The sequence below is a fragment of the Astyanax mexicanus genome, chromosome 12 (assembly GCF_023375975.1).
Source record: "Astyanax mexicanus isolate ESR-SI-001 chromosome 12, AstMex3_surface, whole genome shotgun sequence".
Classification (NCBI taxonomy): domain Eukaryota; kingdom Metazoa; phylum Chordata; class Actinopteri; order Characiformes; family Acestrorhamphidae; genus Astyanax; species Astyanax mexicanus.
Window position 1 is genome coordinate 25671101 of NC_064419.1, and position 21298 is coordinate 25692398.

Consider the following 21298-nt stretch of genomic DNA (forward strand, 5'->3'; position numbering starts at 1 on the left):
ACTACTCAAGGTAAGCTTCTTAAGATGGACTAGCTAGTGGTTTCCTTTTTCTTAACTGCTTTGCTTGGAGCCTTAACTTGGAATTTCTTTTGTTTTAGGAAGCACAATGTGAGCAGTATTGCTGTGTCCCCTACATGGGTGCCGTATTCCTCTACAGTGGCAGCGGAAGAGCATTTGGTCTTCACCATGAAGCTCATGACTGGTTTGTATTTGTGAAAATTCTCAAACTTTTTCTGTTTAGGAACGCTGCATCAAGCTCATTCCCATTTGTAATCTTGTAGAATCACCCTAGTCTACAGTATGCTTCTACTCAATCTTTTAGGCAATGCTCAGATTGTCAGCCCAAATCTTATTCTTGGCATGCGTAGACTGTGTTTGATCCTAAACAGCCATATCTTAACTCTCTGGAAGCTCAAATTGGATTCCAATGTCTTTGCAGCACTTGCAATGTATGTAACTTCAGATTCAGAGTACAGGGATCAAGGAAGCTTAGTTATTGACTTGTATGCAAATCTGGTCTGATCACTTATAAATAACAGTGCAAACAGTCACAGATCTGATTAAAATTTTTTTTTTTTAGTTTTATTTGCAGTCTGAACATGGCCTTTAACTTGTTGCTTGTAGATGACTGGCAGTATGAGAGACCATCGAATCAATACTTCCTTGGCGAGTTCATGAAGATTGAGGCATCTTTGACACAGTTTAACCATGTACCTCTCCGTGTATTTGTGGACCACTGTGTGGCAACTGCAGTTCCTGACATTAATGCTGTTCCCCGATACACATTTATTGAGAACCATGGGTGAGTATTGCTTTTACTAGCCTAGACGAGTGCATGTAGAAACCAACCACCAACATCTCCTCCTTTTTTCTATTTATTTCTTTATTTATATTTTTAGATGCTTGGTTGATGCCAAGATAACGGGCTCCAACTCTGAATTTATGAAACGGGTTCAAGATGATAAGCTGCAGTTTCAGTTGGAAGTGTTCAGATTTGAACAAACCAACAGTAGTATGGTATGGAAGACTTGGTTACGTTGGAGCATTTGTTTTTAATGCTGCCATTTTACAAACTACCTGAACAACCTTAACTTTGTTTTTTTTTTGTTTTTTGTAGCTGTACATCACATGTTTCCTGAAAGCCTCTACAACTTTACGGAAGACTGATGCTGAACACAAGGCTTGCTCCTTTGAGACCAATGGGTATGCCTCAAAATAATACTGTTATGATGCCTTTGTTTCAGTTTGTACTAAAGCTGCTGCGTGTTTGCTCTACGTAGGTGGGCTGCTGCAGATGGTAATGACCAGGATTGTAACTGTTGTGATGGAGAATGTGTCTCCAGGAAGGGGAGAAGTGTGCACACTGAAGAAGGTATGCTTGCCTTAACCTATGTTTCTCAAAGCATGATGCCTAAGGTTAAACCTCAGTCCAAACTCAAGGCTGTCTAATGGGAGGAATGTCTGGGGAAACAGACCCAGCATTTCTTAACCCTGGTCCTTGAAATCCACTTTCCCAGGTTCAAACTAGGTTGGTTCAACTAGTTTACCTGCTCGTAAAAGGCCATTGTTTTTAAACTAATGTTGGTGGCAATCAATCCTAAAATGTGCAGGAAAGTGGGCTTCAATGACCAGGTTTGAGGGACCTTGTTCTAACAACATGTTTTTGTGAAGGAACAAAGTCTAATTTGTTTGTTTGCAACTTTGTTTTACAGATCAGTATTTTGAAACGGAAGTCTCTTTGGGCCCCATCTTGGTTGAGGATGATGACCACTTGTTGCAATGAGTCAATAGTGTTTCTTAAAATTTTTATAAATAAATATGGGGAAATTTGAATCTGTCTCTTGCCTTTATTCCAGGCCTGGATGGGCTCTGCTACACAGCTGGTTGGTTAAGCTTCTTTGCAGTACCCAACACAATAGATTTCTGTGGAATTTAAGTGACTGCTTCTCCAAAAACAAAAAACTTTTTGCCATTGAGACCATTTCAGTTCAAAAGTCATACTTGTGGTTAAAAAAGGATCATACCAAAAGGGTGTGGTTCAATTTGTCTACCTCTTCTAATGCAATGTTTCAGTCTTTATTGTGGAAGCACATTGCCATCAGCGTTCCACTCATGTGGAAAACTAGCCTGCTGAGCCACTTCCAGAGGTCATCCACCTGCTAAAGCGGAAAGGGCTGTTGCAAGTGCTAAATGAACTCTTAAACTCTTCCTCAGGACTGTCTAGTTCCAGTCTTGCAGTCTGTAATGGAGTTGTGCCCAAACAGTGTCCTACATTGACTCAAATGGAGTAAAATGTTTGGCGACTGGACGTGGGTGTTCAATGAGCCCCTAAGTCTGGTAAACTGCCACAAAAATCTTTGGGAATTGTAAGGATGACTATACGAGTGTGTTCAAAGTAGCTTAGACTTTCATCGAAGCCAATATTTCCACATTTCTGTCTGGGTGTTTCCCCTGTGGTTTTCAGTGCGTGTGTTTTGAACTAAAGCGAGGCCAGAAGTCTGTGGAATGGACCGTCCTTGCTGAACGAACACACCAGCCGTTACTCAGCTGATTATTTCTGCCACGGGAAACACTAGGTTATGGACATTGCGCTTGGCAGCAAGCACAGAAGGGGAAGCTGTTTGAGTTGAACATGCATGTGTCGCTACGGACAGGTCAAAAACAGGCCAAAGTGATGCACTGCATCGTCTTCTTTTTACGCCAGATGGTGTTGCCCTCTCGTGGCCTCTGCATCTGTCCACCACCTCAGCTCAATTAGTCAATGCTGGTATGTTTAAATGTCTATGATTATTGGTTATTCATATCCTTTTAAGACAGAGATGGTAAAAAAGAGAGTATCTTTAATCCTCCTACTCTGCATTATTCAGACACTGCTTTTGAAATGCCATCACCACACACGTAAAAAAGAAAATCAGGTACTATTAAAAAGACAAAACGTTCAACTTCTGCTCTTTCTTTCCTTAACACCATTCAGAAGCTATTATTACCCCTCGATTTTACCCAAATTTAGCATCACCACTAACCGCACACATTGCTTTCTCCTCATTTATTCATGTCTGCTTTACCGGACACGTCCAATGCAAAACGCTAACCTCTCACAGACTTGGTGATAAATGTTACCTTTGATTATAGTGTGTGTTCTATATTTGTATGGGGCTCTTCAGTCCTACAGTCCTTCAGACTTTCCTAAGCAGACTAAGGTATGTACAGCAAGTGTCATTATTTTTGGCAATCTTACCTGAGATGGGATCAAGTTTTGGTGCACCAAGAAAAAAATGAAAAAAAAAAATAAAAAAAAAGGTCATTTGAGCCTACAACATGTCTGTGTGAATAAATAATCTTAAGCATTTTATACATATGATAAGAGATACATTTATTATGGTTTTGGTGAATCTTTTAGCTGGATTGGCTGATCGCCAGATACACTGCTTTGGTGAGCAATACACTCACGACGCTTTCTTATTCGCCAGTGTCTTATTCAGATTTCCGTCACACCTTAAATACTGGCTAAACATACATGCGGCCGCCTGTAAATGGCACATTTTAACAGTAAAAACAGCATGTGAGTGTTGTAGTGCAACGTTTGGGGGCCAGGGCTTAAAAGTTTCTGTACAAGAAAAAAAGAGGGCTGTCAATGTTAAAGCGGTAATGCACGCAAAATAATTTGGAATCAGTAACGCGTTATTATAGTTTTTTAATGCAAATTAATGATGCCACCAAGTTTGACCCCAACTTCCTCCGTAACTTCCTCCTGCCCCACCCTCATCCAACGCACAGTTTTTTTTTCTGGAGTGAAAAATGTAGTGTCTGTGCATTATCCCCTAGGTGCTGAAGCAGTTAAGTTCTCTCTCTCTCGTTCCTTTTTGTTGTTTTAGCTCGACCACTCATTTTATTTTCCTGTCATAACCAAGCAGGCTGATATAAAAATGGTATAAAAAAAACAGCAGCACTTGTTGACTACGGTGGAAACTAGGTCCGCCTGGCATCGCGACCCCAGCGGAGAGGCAGTAATCAAGATAAAGGTAACATTAGTTTACTACGTCTGCACTGCACGTTCCATTAAAAAGCCCTTTTATACTCAGCCAATTACGTTCTAAATTTAGAAATACTCACAACCAAAAATTTCTCCTGGATGCTCCTCAGCCAGCACATGTTCAGTTCCATCAGCAGCTCACCTGATTTAACATCAGTAAGACTTGATTTACCAAACCAGGTGTTCATATGGTGAGAACTAAATATATCTCTATTAAATGCAGCTGAGGAGACATGAGGAGATGTTTAAAGGAAAACAGGGCTTTAAAAGCTCTGTTTTTTTTTGTTTTTTTTTTTTTGTAAAATTGCTGTTTGTATTTATTGTAATGCTGGTGTTTAACTGAGCTAATAAACACTTACTTCACAGATAAGAAGCTTTTTCTTTACTGAAAATGACACCACCAATATAAATTTCTTACATCTTACATTATTTTATTTAGATTTAAATATAGATATTAAAAACTTGTGTCGTAGGAAGAACAAGTGCAGTTTATCACAGAATACTGTTGTGATGAATCGGATGACATTTTTTAATCGATTGATACGATGAAAAAAATATTTTAAAATAAACTTTAAAAACAGTAGGTTAGAACTATTGACAATAATTTGGGTTCCAGGTATGTTTGTGTTTTTAAAATGTAAAAAGACAGTTATTAAACAAGAATAGAAAAAGCTGCAACATTACAATCAAAACATTTGTATTTATTTCCCTTTTTTATTTTAAAATTCATGATATTAGATCTCTTTGTTGTCATAAATGTGTTTTATTTGTTTTTATTTTCATTATTGTTTTGCCCTGTATCGTCTGTGGGCTCCCACCAAATAATATCCGTATATCTTTAAAAGCCTTTCTGACATCCCAACAATGCTCTGGGCTTTAACACACCTTTATCTTTGCTCTGTCTTGCAGCACTACGCCAGTCGAGCGGGACACCAGTCAGTATGTGAGCTGCTCCTGGACCAGGGGGCCCGTGCTAATTCTCAAACTGCATAAGGTATAAAAAAGTCATCTGTAGAATCAGTTGTTGCCAGTTGCAGCCGGTCACAATCATTACCACTCACTGCGCTGTCCACTGTGGGTGATAATGCCTTCTGTTCACACTGTGGATCAAAGAATGTGAAATGCCCACACAAATTTGAAAAAGAAATATGGATGAAATATTCACCTGGCTGCTACAAAATTGAGCATTTTGTCCCAAACTACTGTAGAAAAGGCCACAAGATCCTGGATAGTCTTACACAAAACACATAGAATACATAGATCTTAATGCGGAAACTGTTTCCATTACTGTTGTGTACCAAACCTCCAAATGTGAAATATAAGTCTATGCATTTATGCATACCTGCAAAATAAATAGATTTTAAACTATTGTTATACAGTATTAGCCATACATTAGTTTTTCTTTTTATTTTCTACATTGTAGATGAATGTTAAAAACATGGATTAATTGTATTAAAATTTTATTAAATTGTATTAAAATGTATTAAAATAAACAAAAAGAAAATGTTTGTCCTTAACAATCTCCTGATCTAAACCTGATTAACTGAGATGGGTGATATTGTTCAGCACCTCCTGGAACTCCTTCAAGGTGTTGAGAAAGTACCAAGAGTGTGTAGATCTTCTCAAAGAAAATTAAATAAAATGAGAAGAGGTGTATTACATTTTTGACTGGTAATGTATTTGTGTGTTCACTTGTATACAGGCTGCTGAGCAGGGTCACGTGGACGTGTGCGAGTTGTTGGTGATGAACTGTCCTGCCTTGAGAAGCATGAAGGATAAAAGATCACGCTTACCTTCAGACCTTTGCCTGAAGAACAGTGCCTTACTGGAGTTACTAAACCCTCAATGACCTGCTGTGCTGCTTTGATGCCCAAATGAACTTCAGATCCTCTACAAGTCAGTTTTGTACAAGCAGTGGGACCCTGCGTGAGGTTCTTCTTGGACTGCAGGATGGAAACCATCGCAGGAACCCCACTTAGGCTTGTGTCCAAGCATGGAAATAAATGTTTTTGTTTAAGCGGCCGTAAACATTTCAACAGTACTACACTCAACTAAATGTTTTGTTGCTCAGATTTTTGCTCAATCTTTTTGATATAAATAATCATTCAAACTTATGTTAAATTGGGTTTTTACAGTGTAAGTATGTATTTTCCACAAGAAACTCTGTTGTAAGTTTGTGAAGCTGCCAGCAGATGGTGCTCCTGACTAGCTTGTGCTTCTGGGAAGTTCTCAGTATGCTGTTTTTGCAGTGGATAGAGCCAACCATTATGTATTTCTTTTGAGGACAAAAGTGATTTAAGGCCTCTTTTTGTAGCTTTTCCCCTTTTGATGTAAGATTTATCAGTGAGTCGTGAGAGATAACTTTCTTTAAATAACCAAATTATGGTTAGAATTTACACAGGGGAACTGTGTAACTTGCACAACCTTTGTAACATCTAGTCCTAAGACAATTTACAGGCATAAAAACTCATACAATCTACTAAGTTAGTTGTAAAGCAGGGATTCTTAACTCACTGGTAGTTCTGGCCCTCAGAGGGGTCCTTACATAGATTTCATTTTCCAGCAAAAATATAAATTGTTTTTATAAAATATTCACATTTTCTGAGACACTGACCTTAGCATTTGCATTAGCTTTAAGCCATAACCATCATTAATAAAAGAAAGAAATGTGAGGAATTGATCACTCTGTAATAAATCTATATAGTATATATAGAGTGTCATTTATTGAGATGCACCTATAGTACAGCTGTAAATATGTTTAGGTCACTGTGAGAGAAGCATAAGCAACAAGAGGCATTTCTTAGTCACTTGAGTCAAATTACCAATAGGTAGCCAACACCCATGTTTACAATTTAGAGCTCACAATTGTTTACAGTGTGTTTTTTCCTTAAATTATATCAGCACCTTTAAAAATAATTGTTGTTTTTTATTGTTTTTGTGTTTGGAGTACATTTTATCAAATAATAGATTTTATCCTTTTTATGCCTGTGTAGGATATTGGGAACACATTATGTTAGGTACGTTTTTCTTTTTGTTTTTTGTTTTTCCCTGGAAATGTCAAGGCATGTCAGACTACCTCAGAAGTGTGTGAAAGGTCTCAGACATAAGAGTAAACACTTCAAGTTCTGCATTTTTGGTTAAATGGTATTGAAAATGTATCACATTTGCATCAACATTTGTCTGCAAGTGAGGGTCACAAAAGGTTTTGAACCCTGAAAAGGGCCAATTCATCACAGGGTACCACATAAACCTAGCATAGCCAATTCAGGTATTGAAGGTTTGATGTTTTATTTTGTTTGTTTGCTTGTTTTTTCAACACCAAATACATGTTATCAGAAGGTATAGCAGAATGCATTACATTACATTTGGCAGACACTTTTGTCCAAAGCGACTTACAGTAGTGTATTACAAAAGTAATAGAAATTAAAGGTAAAAAAAAAACAAAAACATTTTCAGATAGGGCCTACAGGAGGTCGAAGGGTACTAATGGGATAAAGGAGTAAAGGAGGGGAAGAAGGAAATGAGAAAATGCATATGTGGCAAGTACAGTACGGTATGGGGGTAGTTATTTATGCTCTTAAATGGATGAACCCAATAAATAACTAAATTGGTAGCCAACTACGCCACCTGGACAACCCAGGAATTAAAAGAATGACCCCAAAACCCAAGTTTTAATCTACCAATTGAATTAAGGTCACACAGGTTCAAGTCACATGGTCTGAGACAGGGTTACTTAAAAATATAACTTTTAATAAATATCAAATATTACAAAAAAACAAAACCAATAAATCAATAAATAAATACAAAAAGAAACACAAACACTAAAAATCAAAAACAAAACCTGAACAGGGCTGGAGCACACTGTGACCAGTGCTAACTGCAGGTGAGAGGAGTCCCCACTACACAGCACACAAACACCACTAAGCACACCCAGTTAGACTTCAACACCTCAGCAGCCTGTCACCGCTTCCAGCTCCTGTTCGGACACAAAAGAAAACAAAAACAAATTAACTCAAATAAACAATTATACCAACACAACTAAACCATACACAGCCCGGCAACATAAAGAAATAAATCACGCTTACTGACCATACAGGCTTTCCCTCCCGCAGCAGCGCGCAACTCAGGACCCAGGAAGTATAGTAACACATACACAGACACACACACACACAGCGCGCTGAGTCACATGCAGCGCGCGTTCAGAAAAAAAAAAAAAGCAAACCAGTCCGCTACAGCTCACCGGAGGCAGCACACACACCAGGATTGAGTCTGGACATACAAAACAATTAACACAAAATATAACAAAAATAAGCAAAGGGAAAAATAGAAAAGAACCACAAAGCCTAAAAAAAAAAAAAAAAAAGCACTAATGCAGGGGGAGGAGCCTCCGCGAAGAGGGGGACACAGGTGATCTCACACACACACGGGTAGAGCTGTATTGGACACTCCCCGTACTCCACCACCCCAGCTTCCAAGGCTTCACTTCTCCACGGCAGACAGCGGGAAAGTCACAACACTTCTCGTAGCTTCACACTAAAGATATAAACCAGATTAACCCACTGAGGGTTTATTATAGCATCAAAGTCAGTGAAAGGAAATTATAACCTACCATAGACGGAAACCTTTGCACGTGGCATAAACCACCGGAGCAATCTCCTCACAAATGCCTCAGCACTGAAATGGAGCAGGAGAAACACTCAGCACCAGGATTAATCAGAGAAAACAGCGAAAAACAAACTGAGCCTACCGCACGCTTGGGAGAATTCCCAAGACAAAGGAGAGCATTCACCCAGCCACACCAAACGCCAAACTGCAGACCTCGCCCAGCAGCACGCCGAGGAAGGGGGGTGGGAACCACAGAGGGTGTGTCCCAGGTAACAGCCACCTGGCCTACATATAGTCCCAGGTCAGATTATTCAGCCAATGAACTAAAGGCAATCAACCCATATATTAGAATTAGGCACGCAGGAATTACACCACCCACAGCCGGCTGACAAAAAGGGAAAGATTTGCTGGATGTTTGTAAACAACCCACGTCAGTTAAAGTAGAAAAAGTAAGCAAATCACTAATATTCTAACACAGAGCTTTATTTAGCCCAAATGCTTACAGATGACCAGACAAAAACACCCATCCTGCCACACATAGACCATCCCTTCTCATCAGTCACTCAGTGTTAACCAGGCGTATTATTCATTAATGGGACATAATTGGCAGTTAGTGTTCTCCTCCAAACGTGTTCAGCTGTTCAGTAAAGCAGAAGAAGCTCATTCAAGAATTTGTCTCTTTAATGCTGGATGCATTTTTTGCATTTAGAGTCCTAGATAATAGCTAATCAGGAATTAATCATTTGGGAAGGAATCTGGCTGGAAACTAACTTTGTCACACCTTTAATGTGATCTAGTATGTTGACCTAATTGAGATTCTAAACTGTATAGAAATGTACCATTGCTTAAACCCCCTAGTTTTACATCATATTTGTGCTGTTGTGGCATGCAGTAATAAAGTAGATGGATGGTTGGCGAGTGTTGTGGAGTCATGGAGTCATAGGCGTAGGAACCGGGGGGGATGGGGGGGACATGTCCCACCCAATATCAGAAACAGGTGGATTTGTCCCCCCCCCCAAAAAAATGATACCGCAGGAGAACAGGGGCGTCGCCAGGAGCGAATCGTTTCTCTCAGCTCAGTTGTGTTTTTAATGAGTAGACAGAATGCTGTGTAAATGGGAAATCTCTTTGGGCCAATCACGGAACCGGTTCAGGAAAAGAGTCCCGCCTCTTAATAGAAACAGAATCAAAAATCAGCTCGCTTGTTTTGCGGAGGAGAGTGGGGAAGACCCCCCTCGCTGTAAAGGATTTGTAAAGTTTTCTTTTTTAGATTTAGCAGCGGGGCGCAGCGAGCTGACGTTAAAAGAAGGTAACGGAGCCTATTTCTGATAGCTGGTTAAAAATAAACGAATCAAAACCCACAGATCAAACCCACTGTGAGCTTGTGATAGTCATTGTTACTTGTAGACTATGACTGCAGGATTACTGTTAATTAAGGAAAATTTAAAAATATTTTAGCTAGCTTAACTAGTTCGCTAGAAGCTGGGTGTAGTAGCCATATTTCAGTACAATACTTTATGTTGGTAGTTTAAAGCAGTTTCTTCTCCCTGATCACTGCACTGAAATTTTGTGTTTTCACCGGATCCAGCTCATCAGCTAATAAACACTCATTTATTGAGTTTACCTGTTAAAATCCCTTAGATTTACTAATTGAATATATCTGGTCCTTTAGTAAAAGCTCATGAAACTAACAGAAGGTTTGGGTCATCTAACGTTTATATTAACATCTGCCAAAAATCTCTATGAAACATAAGGTTACATTCTTTTACGTAAAAGACCACCATCATAAGTACTTTTAGTCGACAAAATGTGGCGTAAATGTAAATATACAAATATACAACAGAATTGACACGCCAATACATAATAATAATAATAATAATAACATCTATTATTTTATTATTATTATTTTCAAATATGCACGCATATTTTTTTCTAACAGTAAATGTAAAGTGGAGTAACATATTTAGGTTGTAAAGTCACCTGTACTTGGATGTAACTAATAATAAACAGTAGTACAGAAAAGAAAGGTTTATTTGTAATTAAAGGTAACTCCACAGATGTTGTTCTAAGAGACTATAAGGTGAGCTTTGATTCATATAAGCAGATGTGTTTTTTACACTTTTTAAACTCTGTTTAAGGTAAGGGAGGCAGGGTATTACAACAGGTAGCATGTGTGCGCTGCACTGCTTGGGGATATGGGTTTTGTGATGGACTACCTCCAACTTGTCCAGGGGATTCCTACTTCATGCCTAATAATTCTATGCTGGCTCTCACCATGACTACGACATAATAATTAATCTAAAACTAAGTGAAAATATGGGAGTAAAAATGTGAAAGCAGCTCCAAACCATCACTGTGAAAACTTTACACTAGACTTCAAGCAGCATGGACTTTGTTCCTCTCCACTCTTGCTCCAGGCTCTGTTCACTTGATTTACAAATGAAATGCAAAATTTACTGAAGTAAACAAATATATTTAAACTGTATATTAGCTAAAATTTTGATTACAAAAATTTGACTCCAAATATACCCACTTGAGAATGTGCTCCGAGTGTCGCTAACCACTAGAAGGCTCTGCAGAGTGAGTCCAAAATGTTGATATATGTTTGATCATTTTTATGCTGTTAAATGTACTCATTTTTTTCAACACAGAACCATCAGGATGAGGATTTGTTTCTCAGGGAGTCCTGGGTTTAAAAAGTGTGAAAAGATAGTGTATTTATTTATTTTTTTACTTTAAACAATGTTAAACGTGTGTACGTGTGTATGTGCCAATCTGTATGGGGTGGGTCAGGTGACTGAAAACGATGTGACATGACTAGGAAAGCCAAAAAAAAAAAAAAAAAAAAAAAAAAACCACCCTTCTGGTCCTCCTGCTTTTTAAGCTTTTAAACTCCAGTTATAAACCTCTATTTGTTTCTCCAGAATCAGCTCACTAACCACTTAAGTCACAGTAGCAGTGATGCTAGCACCTTTACTGGTTAAAGTGTTGCTTGAGAAAAACATTGCAACAGGCAGACGTTTTAATTGCTTTTTAAGAAAATATTTTATTGTACTTTCTGAAATCATAGGAATATCCTCTACAAGTAGTTGGACACTTTTTTAATCACAGTTTTTAGCCTTTTAGCTCCAGTCACCTCTATGTATTGAGCACTCACATATGGGCTCCCTCTTTTGTAAAGGGAGTTTGATATAGGAAGTGGGTAGGCTTTGTTTTTTGACTGGTTATACAGCCTATGGGTTTGACCAAAAGGAAGTTTGAACACTCATGTGGTTTGTTTAAGCGTACAAAATAACTTCATAAGATCCTTAAATGATCCAAAAAAAAAAATAAAAATAAAGACTGTTATAACACTATAAGCCGAGTGTATTTAATTAGTAAGCCCCGCCTCACTCAGGACAAAGCTTCGGCTCTCTAAAACAACTAGGGTTCTCAATTCTACTCTGTGCTTTATAAAACACCGAGAAGTCAGTGTAATACATAGTGGCAAGTGTAAGGTATAGGACAGTTATTTATAATCTTAAATTAATAAATCAAATAAATAAATTAATTAGTAGCCAACTACGCCACCTGGACAACCCAGGATTTAAGAAAAATTACCCAAAACCAAATTCTAGTCTACCAAATCAAAAAATAGGTCACAGGTTCAATTCACAAGGTCTGAGAGGGTTCTATTTAAAATTCAAATTTTAATAATTATATTTTAACAAAAATCACAATAATTCAAAATAAATTTAATTAACAAAAAAAGAAATAATAATAAAAAAAAACACAATCACACAAACAACCAAAAAACAAAACCTGAACCGGGCTGGAGCACACTGAACAGTGCTGACTGCAGGCGAGAGGAGTCCCCAATACACAGCACACAAACACCACTTAGAAAACCCCAGTTAGACTTTACCACCTCAGCAGCCTGTCACCGCTCACTGCTCCTGTTCAGAAACAAAAAAGGAGAAAACAATTTAACCAAACAAACAAAACAAACACCAACATCAGTAAACTAATATAAACCAACAATAATAAGAAGTAACCACGCTTACGGACCATACAGGTTCTCTCCCGCAACAGCGCGCAATTCAGAGCACGGGAAGTATAGGAAAACCAACACTACAGACACACAAACCATGCGCTGAGTCACGTGCAACGCGCGTTCAAGAGAACAAAATAAATAAATAAATAAATAAATAAATAAATAAATAAATAAATAAATAAATAAGTAAATAAAATCGCTGCTGCTCACCAGAGGCCGCTCACAAACCATGACTATCTAATTATATATATATATATATATACACATAAAAAAAAACATTAACGTGCAAGGAGTAGAACAAAAAAGAAAAAGAAAAGAGAAAAAAAAATAGCACTATTGCAGGGGGAGGAGCATCAGCGAGGAGGGGAACAGGTGATCACACACACAGGAAGAGCTGAATTGTGAATGTTAGAACCACAGTTTTACTAAAAATAAGTGTATGGGAGCTCACTCATACCCACCAAGGCTTCACTTCTCCACGTCAGACAGCAGGGAAAGTCACAATGCTTCCAGTGTATTTCACACTAGAGATACAAACCGGATTTAACCCACTGAGGAATTTATAGAATGAGAATCAGAATGATAGGGAGTTAGAACCTACCACTGACTGGAACCTTTGAGCATGGCATAAACCACCGGAACAATCTCACCTCACAAGTCTCAGCTCTGAAATGGAGTAGGAGAAACTTTTTAGTGCCAGGATTAGTCAGAGAAAACTCCAAGAAGCAAAACTTCAGCCTACCGCACGCTTGTGAGAATTCCCAGCCACACCAAGCTGCAGCCCTCGCAAAGCAGCACACCAAGGAAGGGGGTGAGAACAACAGAGGGGGTGCCACAGGTAGCAGCCACCTGGCCTAAATATAGCCCCAGGTAGGATTACGCAGCCAATTAACTAAAAGCACTCGAAACTGATAGATTGTACTTAGGCACACAGGAATTACACTGCCCACAGCAGGCTGACAAGGGAGGAAAACAGACTCACGAAATGTTTAAAGAAAACACATCAGTTAAAGTAGAGAAATACTGTCAATTTCCAAATAAACAAATGAGCAATATGTTTTTATGACCCAGAGCTTGATTTAGCCCAAATGCTTCCAAGCTACAAAAAACAAAATACTCATCCTGCCACACATATTTGCCAAACAAAATTGGGTTTTCTGTCCTTTAAACTCATTACCTTCTGAAAAAGAGGGCATGCAGTTAAACATATAAGGCCCACCCAACTAATTTCTCCCCGCACCATAATTAACCTCACCTGTCTCCAACCAAACGTTAATGTGGTAAGGGGTGGAGCCATGTTCCTGTGTTCTCTACAAAATGGCCGAAGCGAAAACACAAGGGTAAGTTCTGTGGTGGGCAGAAGGGCATGGTCATGTGGTTAATACAAGTCAGTTTATTAGTGCTTGGGGCAGTTCTATTGGCTGATGCAGATTTGTCACATTCAGGCAAATGGCTAAATCCTCGGTCTCCTTGGTCTCCTGGAACATATTACTCACAAAACCAAGTGCAAGTGCCAAGTGGTCCAAATGCAGTAGTGCAGCATGCCCCGGATCCAGTTTACACACCTGTACCAGTGCCTCCACAAAAGTTTCCATTGCTGAGTGATCTAAGCACAGGGCTGGGGCCTGCCCAGAATCCTCAGCTGCCAAGTGGTCCAAGTTCAGTACTTCTGCCTGCCCAGGAGCCACGTCCTGCATCTGTGCCTGTGCCTTTCCAGAGTCTTCCACAATTGAGCGATCCAAGCACAGGCTCTGGGCCTGCCTATTATCCCAGTCTTTTGCCAATGCCTGCCCAGAATCCTCAGCTGCCAAGTGGTCCAAGTTCAGTGCTGCAGGCTGCCCAGGATCCACGTCCTGCATCTGTGCCTGTGCTTTTCCAGAGTCTTTCACAATTGAGCGATCCAAGCACAGGCTCTGGGCCTGCCTATGATCCTAGCCTCGTGCCAGTGCCTGCCCAGGATCCTCAGCTGCCAAGTGGTCCAAGTTCAGTGCTGCAGGCTGCCCAGGATCCACGTCCTGCATCTGTGCCTGTGCTTTTCCAGAGTCTTTCACAATTGAGTGATCCAAGCACCGGCTCTGGGCCTGCCTATTATCCCAGTCTTTTGCCAATGCCTGCCCAGAATCCTCAGCTGCCAAGTGGTCCAAGTTCAGTGCTGCAGACTGCCCAGGATCCACGTCCTGTGCCTTTCCAGAGTCTTCCACAATTGAGTGATCCAAGCACAGGCTCTGGGCCTGCCTATGATCCTAGCCTCGTGCCAGTGCCTGCCCAGAATCCTCAGCTGCCAAGTGGTCCAAGTTCAGGTTCTCTGCCTGCCCAGGATCCACGTCCTGTGCCTTTCCAGAGTCTTCCACAATTACAGGATCAAAGCACAGGCTCGGGGCCTGCCTATTATCCCAGTCTTGAGCCAATGCCTGCCCAGAATCCAAAGCTGCCAAGTGGTCCAAGTTCAGTGCTGCAGGCTGCTCAGGATTCACATCCTGTGCCTTTCCAGAGTCTTTCACAATTACACGATCAAAGCACAGGCTCGGGGCCTGCCTATTATCCCAGTCTTGAGCCAATGCCTGCCCAGAATCCTCAGCTGCCAAGTGGACCAAGTTCAGTACTGCTGCCTGCCCAGGCTCCACGTCCTGCATCTGTGCCTGTGTCTTTCCAGAGTCTTTCACAATTGAGCGATCCAAGCACAGGCTCTGGGCCTGCCTATTATCCCAGTCTTTTGCCAATGCCTGCCCAGAATCCTCAGCTGCCAAGTGGTCCAAGTTCAGTGCTGCAGGCTGCCCAGGATCCACATCCTGTGCCTTTCCAGAGTCTTCCACAATTGAGTGATCCAAGCACAGGCTCTGGGCCTGCTTATGATCCTAGCCTTGTGCCAGTGCCTGCCCAGAATCCTCAGCTGCCAAGTGGTCCAAGTTCAGTGCTGCAGGCTGCTCAGGATCCAAGTCCTGTGCCTTTCCAGAGTCTTCCACAATTGAGTGATCCAAGCACAGGCTCTGGGCCTGCCTATGATCCCAGTCTTGTGCCAATGCCTGCCCAGAATCCTCAGTTGCCAAGTGGTCCAAGTACAGTACTGTTCCCTGCCCAGGATCCACGTCCTGTGCTTTTCCAGAGTCTTCCACAATTGAGTGATCCAAGCACAGGCTCTGGGCCTGCCTATTATCCCAGTCTTGTGCCAATGCCTTCCCAGAATCCTCAGCTGTCAAGTGGTCCAAGTTCAGTGCTGCAGGCTGCCCAGGATCCACGTCCTGCATCTGTGCCTGTGCCTTTCCAGAGTCTTCCACAATTGAGTGATCCAAGCACAGGCTCTGGGCCTGCCTATGATCCCAGTCTTGTGCCAGTGCCTTCCCAGAATCCTCAGTTGCCAAGTGGTCCAAGTTCAGTGCTGCTGCCTTCTCAGGATCCACGTCCTGCATCTGTGCCTGTGCCTTTCCAGAGTCTTCCACAATTGAGTGATCCAAACACAGGCTCTGGGCCTGCCTATTATCCCAGTCTTTTGCCAATGCCTGCCCAGAATCCTCAGCTGCCAAGTGGTCCAAGTATAGTACTGCTGCCTGTCCAGGATCCATATCCTGCGTCTGTGCCTTTCCAGAGTCTTACACAATTACAGAATCAAAGCACAGGCTTGGGGCCTGCCTATTATCCTAGCCTCGTGCCAGTGCCTGCCCAGAATCCTCAGCTGCCAAGTGGTCCAAGTTCAGTGCTGCAGGCTGCCCAGGATCCACGTCCTGCATCTGTGCCTGTGCTTTTCCAGAGTCTTCCACAATTGAGTGATCCAAGCACAGGCTCTGGGCCTGCCTATTATTATCCCAGTCTTGAGCCAGTGCCTGCCCAGAATCCTCAGTTGCCAAGTGGTCCAAGTACAGTACTGCTCCCTGTCCAGGATCCATATCCTGTGTCTGTGCCTTTGCCTTTCCAGAGTCTTCCACAGTTACAGGATCCAAGCACGGGATCATGGCCTGCCTCTGACCTGAGTCTTGTGCCAGTGCCTGCCCAGAATCCTCAGCTGCCAAGTGGTCCAAGTTCAGTACTGCTGCCTGCCCAGGATCCACATCCTGCATCTGTGCCTGTGCCTTTCCAGAGTCTTCCACAGTTACAGGATCCAAGCACGGGATCATGGCCTGCCTCTGACCTGAGTCTTGTGCCAGTGCCTGCCCAGAATCCTCAGCTGCCAAGTGGTCCAAGTTCAGGTTCTCTGCCTGCCCAGGATCCACATCCTGTGCCTTTCCAGAGTCTTCCACAATTGAGTGATCCAAGCACAGGATCATGGCCTGCCTATGATCCCAGTGTTGTGCCAATGCCTGCCCAGAATCCTCAGCTGCCAAGTGGTCCAAGTACAGTTCTGCTGCCTGCCCAGGATCCACGTCCTGTGCCTTTCCAGAGTCTTCCACAATTGAGTGATCCAAGCACAGGCTCTGGGCCTGCCTATGATCCTAGCCTCGTGCCAGTGCCTGCCCAGAATCCTCAGCTGCCAAGTGGTCCAAGTTCAGTACTGCTGCCTGCCCAGGATCCACATCCTGCATCTGTGCCTGTGCCTTTCCAGAGTCTTCCACAATTACATGATCAAAGCACAGGCTCGGGGCCTGCCTATTATTATCCCAGTCTTGAGCCAGTGCCTGCCCAGAATCCTCAGCTGCCAAGTGGTCCAAGTACAGTACTGCTGCCTGCCCAGGATCCACGTCCTGTGCCTTTCCAGAGTCTTCCACAATTACAGGATCCAAGCACAGGCTCTGGGCCTGCTTATGATCCTAGCCTTGTGGCAGTGCCTGCCCAGAATCCTCAGCTGCCAAGTGGTCCAAGTTCAGTACTGCTGCCTGCCCAGGATCCACATCCTGCATCTGTGCCTGTGCCTTTCCAGAGTCTTCCACAATTACAGGATCAAAGCACAGGCTTGGGGCCTGCCTATTATCCTAGCCTCGTGCCAGTGCCTGCCCAGAATCCTCAGCTGCCAAGTGGTCCAAGCACAGGTCCAGCATCCGGCATGAGCCCTGACCTGACAAGTAGTCCAAGTGATGTGCTCTTGACTTCACCTCAGGCCTCGCTTTGGAGTCTAGGTGAGACTTCTGCTCAGTCTCCAGGACTGTCTTCTGCTCAAGCACCTAATCCCATGCTGTATCCAGATCCTCTGAAGCCCCCCCAATTGCAAGTCCATTTACCCACTGAACCCTTAAAGAAGTTACTGTGGCGGTTTCCCAAAGCTCCAGAAAGGCCTAAGCAATTTCCGGTGCAGTTTAACTTGCGGCAGCCTACCCCAGTCAACAGTGTGGCTGCTGCATGTGGGGAGAGTATGGTGCATGTGGAGGTGAAGCAAGATTTCTTTGGAAATGGTATGCTCGTAAACCCTAGTTCTCTGACGCTTGGAGGCTGTGCAGCATCAGGACTGGACTCTGCAGCCCGAGTGCTCATCTTTAACTCTGAACTCCAGGCTTGTGGTAGTGTACTAACGGTAAGTTGAGTTATGAATTGCTTAGTTTTAATTGTTGTGCAGGTCACTGCTCTACTAATGCAATATTGCTATTTCAGATGACGGAAGATTACCTTATCTACAGCTTTCACCTCCTCTACCGCTCTGAACCTCTGGTTGGTACTTCAATTGTCCGAACAGGAAGAGTCAATGTTCAGATTGATTGTCACTACTCAAGGTAAGCTTCTTAAGATGGACTAGCTACAGTGGTTTCCTTTTTCTTAACTGCTTTGCTTGGAGCCTTAACTTGGAATTTCTTTTGTTTTAGGAAGCACAATGTGAGCAGTATTGCTGTGTCCCCTACATGGGTGCCGTATTCCTCTACAGTGGCAGCGGAAGAGCATTTGGTCTTCACCATGAAGCTCATGACTGGTTTGTATTTGTGAAAATTCTCAAACTTTTTCTAAAGTCTAAACAGCCATATCTTAACTCTCTGGAAGCTCAAATTGGATTCCAATGTCTTTGCAGCACTTGCAATGTATGTAACTTCAGATTCAGAGTACAGGGATCAAGGAAGCTTAGTTATTGACTTGTATGCAAATCTGGTCTGATCACTTATAAATAACAGTGCAGACAGTCACAGATCTGATTTAAATTTTTTTTTTTTTTTTAGTTTTATTTGCAGTCTGAACATGGCCTTTAACTTGTTGCTTGTAGATGACTGGCAGTATGAGAGACCATCGAATCAATACTTCCTTGGCGAGTTCATGAAGATTGAGGCATCTTTGACCCAGTTTAACCATGTACCTCTCCGTGTATTTGTGGACCACTGTGTGGCAACTGCAGTTCCTGACATTAATGCTGTTCCCAGATACACATTTATTGAGAACCATGGGTGAGTATTGCTTTTACTAGCCTAGACGAGTGCATGTAGAAACCAACCACCAACATCTCCTCCTTTTTTCTATTTATTTCTTTATTTATATTTTTAGATGCTTGGTTGATGCCAAGATAACGGGCTCCAACTCTGAATTTATGAAACGGGTTCAAGATGATAAGCTGCAGTTTCAGTTGGAAGTGTTCAGATTTGAACAAACCAACAGTAGTATGGTATGGAAGACTTGGTTACGTTGGAGCATTTGTTTTTAATGCTGCCATTTTACAAACTACCTGAACAACATTAACTTTGTTTTTTTTTTGTTTTTTGTAGCTGTACATCACATGTTTCCTGAAAGCCTCTACAACTTTACGGAAGACTGATGCTGAACACAAAGCTTGCTCCTTTGAGACCAATGGGTATGCCTCAAAATAATACTGTTATGATGCCTTTGTTTCAGTTTGTACTAAAGCTGCTGTGTGTTTGCTCTACGTAGGTGGGCTGCTGCAGATGGTAATGACCAGAATTGTAACTGTTGTGATGGAGAATGTGTCTCCAGGAAGGGGAGAAGTGTGCACACTGAAGAAGGTATGCTTGCCTTGACCTATGCTTCTCAAAAAGCATGATGCCTAAGGTTAAACCTCAGTCCAAACTCAAGGCTGTCTAATGGGAGGAATGTCTGGGGAAACAGACCCAGCATTTCTTAACCCTGGTCCTTGAAATCCACTTTCCCAGGTTCAAACTAGTTTGGTTCAACTAGTTTACCTGCTCGTAAAAGGCCATTGTTTTTAAACTAATGTTGGTGGCAATCACTCCTAAAATGTGCAGGAAAGTGAGCTTCAATGACCAGGTTTGAGGGACCTTGTTCTAACATGTTTTTGTGAAGGAACAAAGTCTAATTCGTTTGTTTGCAACTTTGTTTTACAGATCAGTATTTTGAAACGGAAGTCTCTTTGGGCCCCATCTTGGTTGAGGATGATGACCACTTGTTGCAATGAGTCAATAGTGTTTCTTAAAATTTTTATAAATAAATATGGGGAAATTTGAATCTGTCTCTTGCCTTTATTCCAGGCCTGGATGGGCTCTGCTACACAGCTGGTTGGTTAAGCTTCTTTGCAGTACCCAACACAATAGATTTCTGTGGAATTTAAGTGACCGCTTCTCCAAAAACAAAACTTTTTTCCATTGAGACCATTTCAGTTCAAAAGTCATACACATCATATTTGTCTACCTCTTCTAATGTAATGTTTCAGTCTTTATTGTGGAAGCACATTGCCCTGAATAGTAGTTTCCTGGCTTTAAAGCCACTCTGCACCGTTTTTAAAGAGATCGTTCGTGAATCAGGTGTGTTCATTTTAATGCGGCCCTTATTGGACATCTGTCCAAACAGTTTTGCTTTGTAAGTGGCATGCATGCGAGAGCAACCCAAGACTGTAGTATAATGACTCAACAATGTGGTTTAAGGCCACCCTACTGGTTTGTTTGGTCCCCATTTCATAAAAAGTTTGTGCCCATTGCTCCAGCAAGTTGGCTTGAAATATTTGATCTAAACATTTTACCAGTATTTCTCTGTAATATTCAGAAACTCACCATGTTAAATATTGCAACTGTTTGACACTTGTCTCAATCTGTCAATTGCAACACTTAGATTTTATCCAGAAGGGTTCAAGGCACCTTAGATTTCCTCACAGCTTGTGCATCAGCGTTCCACTCATGTGGAAAACTAGCCTGCTGAGCCACTTCCAGAGTTCATCCACCTGCTAAAGCGGAAAGGGCTGTTGCAAGTGCTAAATGAACTCTTAAACTCTTCCTCAGGACTGTCTAGTTCCAGTCTTGCAGTCTGTAATGGAGTTGTGCCCAAACAGTGTCCTACATTGACTCAAATGGAGTAAAATGTTTGGCGACTGGACGTGGGTGTTCAATGAGCCCCTAAATCTGGTAAACTGCCACAAAAATCTTTGGGAATTGTAAGGATGACTATACGAGTGTGTTCAAAGTAGCTTAGACTTTCATCGAAGCCAATATTTCCACATTTCTGTCTGGGTGTTTCCCCTGTGGTTTTCAGTGCGTGTGTTTTGAACTAAAGCGAGGCCAGAAGTCTGTGGAATGGACCGTCCTTGCTGAACGAACACACCAGCCGTTACTCAGCTGATTATTTCTGCCACGGGAAACACTAGGTTATGGACATTGCGCTTGGCAGCAAGCACAGAAGGGGAAGCTGTTTGAGTTGAACATGCATGTGTCGCTACGGACAGGTCAAAAACAGGCCAAAGTGATGCACTGCATCGTCTTCTTTTTACGCCAGATCGTGTTGCCCTCTCGTGGCCTCTGCATCTGTCCACCACCTCAGCTCAA

At 42.0% G+C, this 21298-nt stretch overlaps 1 protein-coding gene and 3 long non-coding RNA genes across 21 annotated transcripts in view; 2 read left to right on the forward strand and 2 right to left on the reverse strand.

The window, feature by feature from the left end:
• The window catches only part of LOC125806170 (nascent polypeptide-associated complex subunit alpha, muscle-specific form-like), a 116535-nt gene that overhangs the window by 36554 nt on the left and 58683 nt on the right, over window positions 1-21298 (forward strand). For 6 of the 18 annotated variants that reach the window (XM_049486110.1, XM_049486108.1, XM_049486113.1 and 3 more), the window contains one exon: window positions 15194-16852. The exons of 3 other annotated variants lie outside the window; for them this stretch is intronic. In XM_049486110.1, coding sequence (XP_049342067.1) covers window positions 15194-16852 — 1659 coding nt within the window. Of the gene's footprint in view, window positions 1-14242; window positions 15044-15193; window positions 16853-21298 lie in introns of those variants that run through there. 9 more of the 18 variants (XM_049486117.1, XM_049486115.1, XM_049486111.1 and 6 more) reach the window with 5 other exon arrangements.
• Window positions 4797-6050, forward strand: LOC125806187 (uncharacterized). The gene is made up of 2 exons (XR_007441478.1): window positions 4797-5027; window positions 5736-6050. It is a non-coding gene; the product is annotated as an uncharacterized LOC125806187 (long non-coding RNA).
• LOC125806190 (uncharacterized) lies at window positions 7297-9514 on the reverse strand. The gene is made up of 2 exons (XR_007441481.1): window positions 8781-9514; window positions 7297-8707 (listed from the first exon to the last, which is right to left on the reverse strand). It is a non-coding gene; the product is annotated as an uncharacterized LOC125806190 (long non-coding RNA).
• LOC125806178 (uncharacterized) lies at window positions 12308-13522 on the reverse strand. The gene is made up of 4 exons (XR_007441468.1): window positions 13414-13522; window positions 13273-13337; window positions 13133-13195; window positions 12308-12573 (listed from the first exon to the last, which is right to left on the reverse strand). It is a non-coding gene; the product is annotated as an uncharacterized LOC125806178 (long non-coding RNA).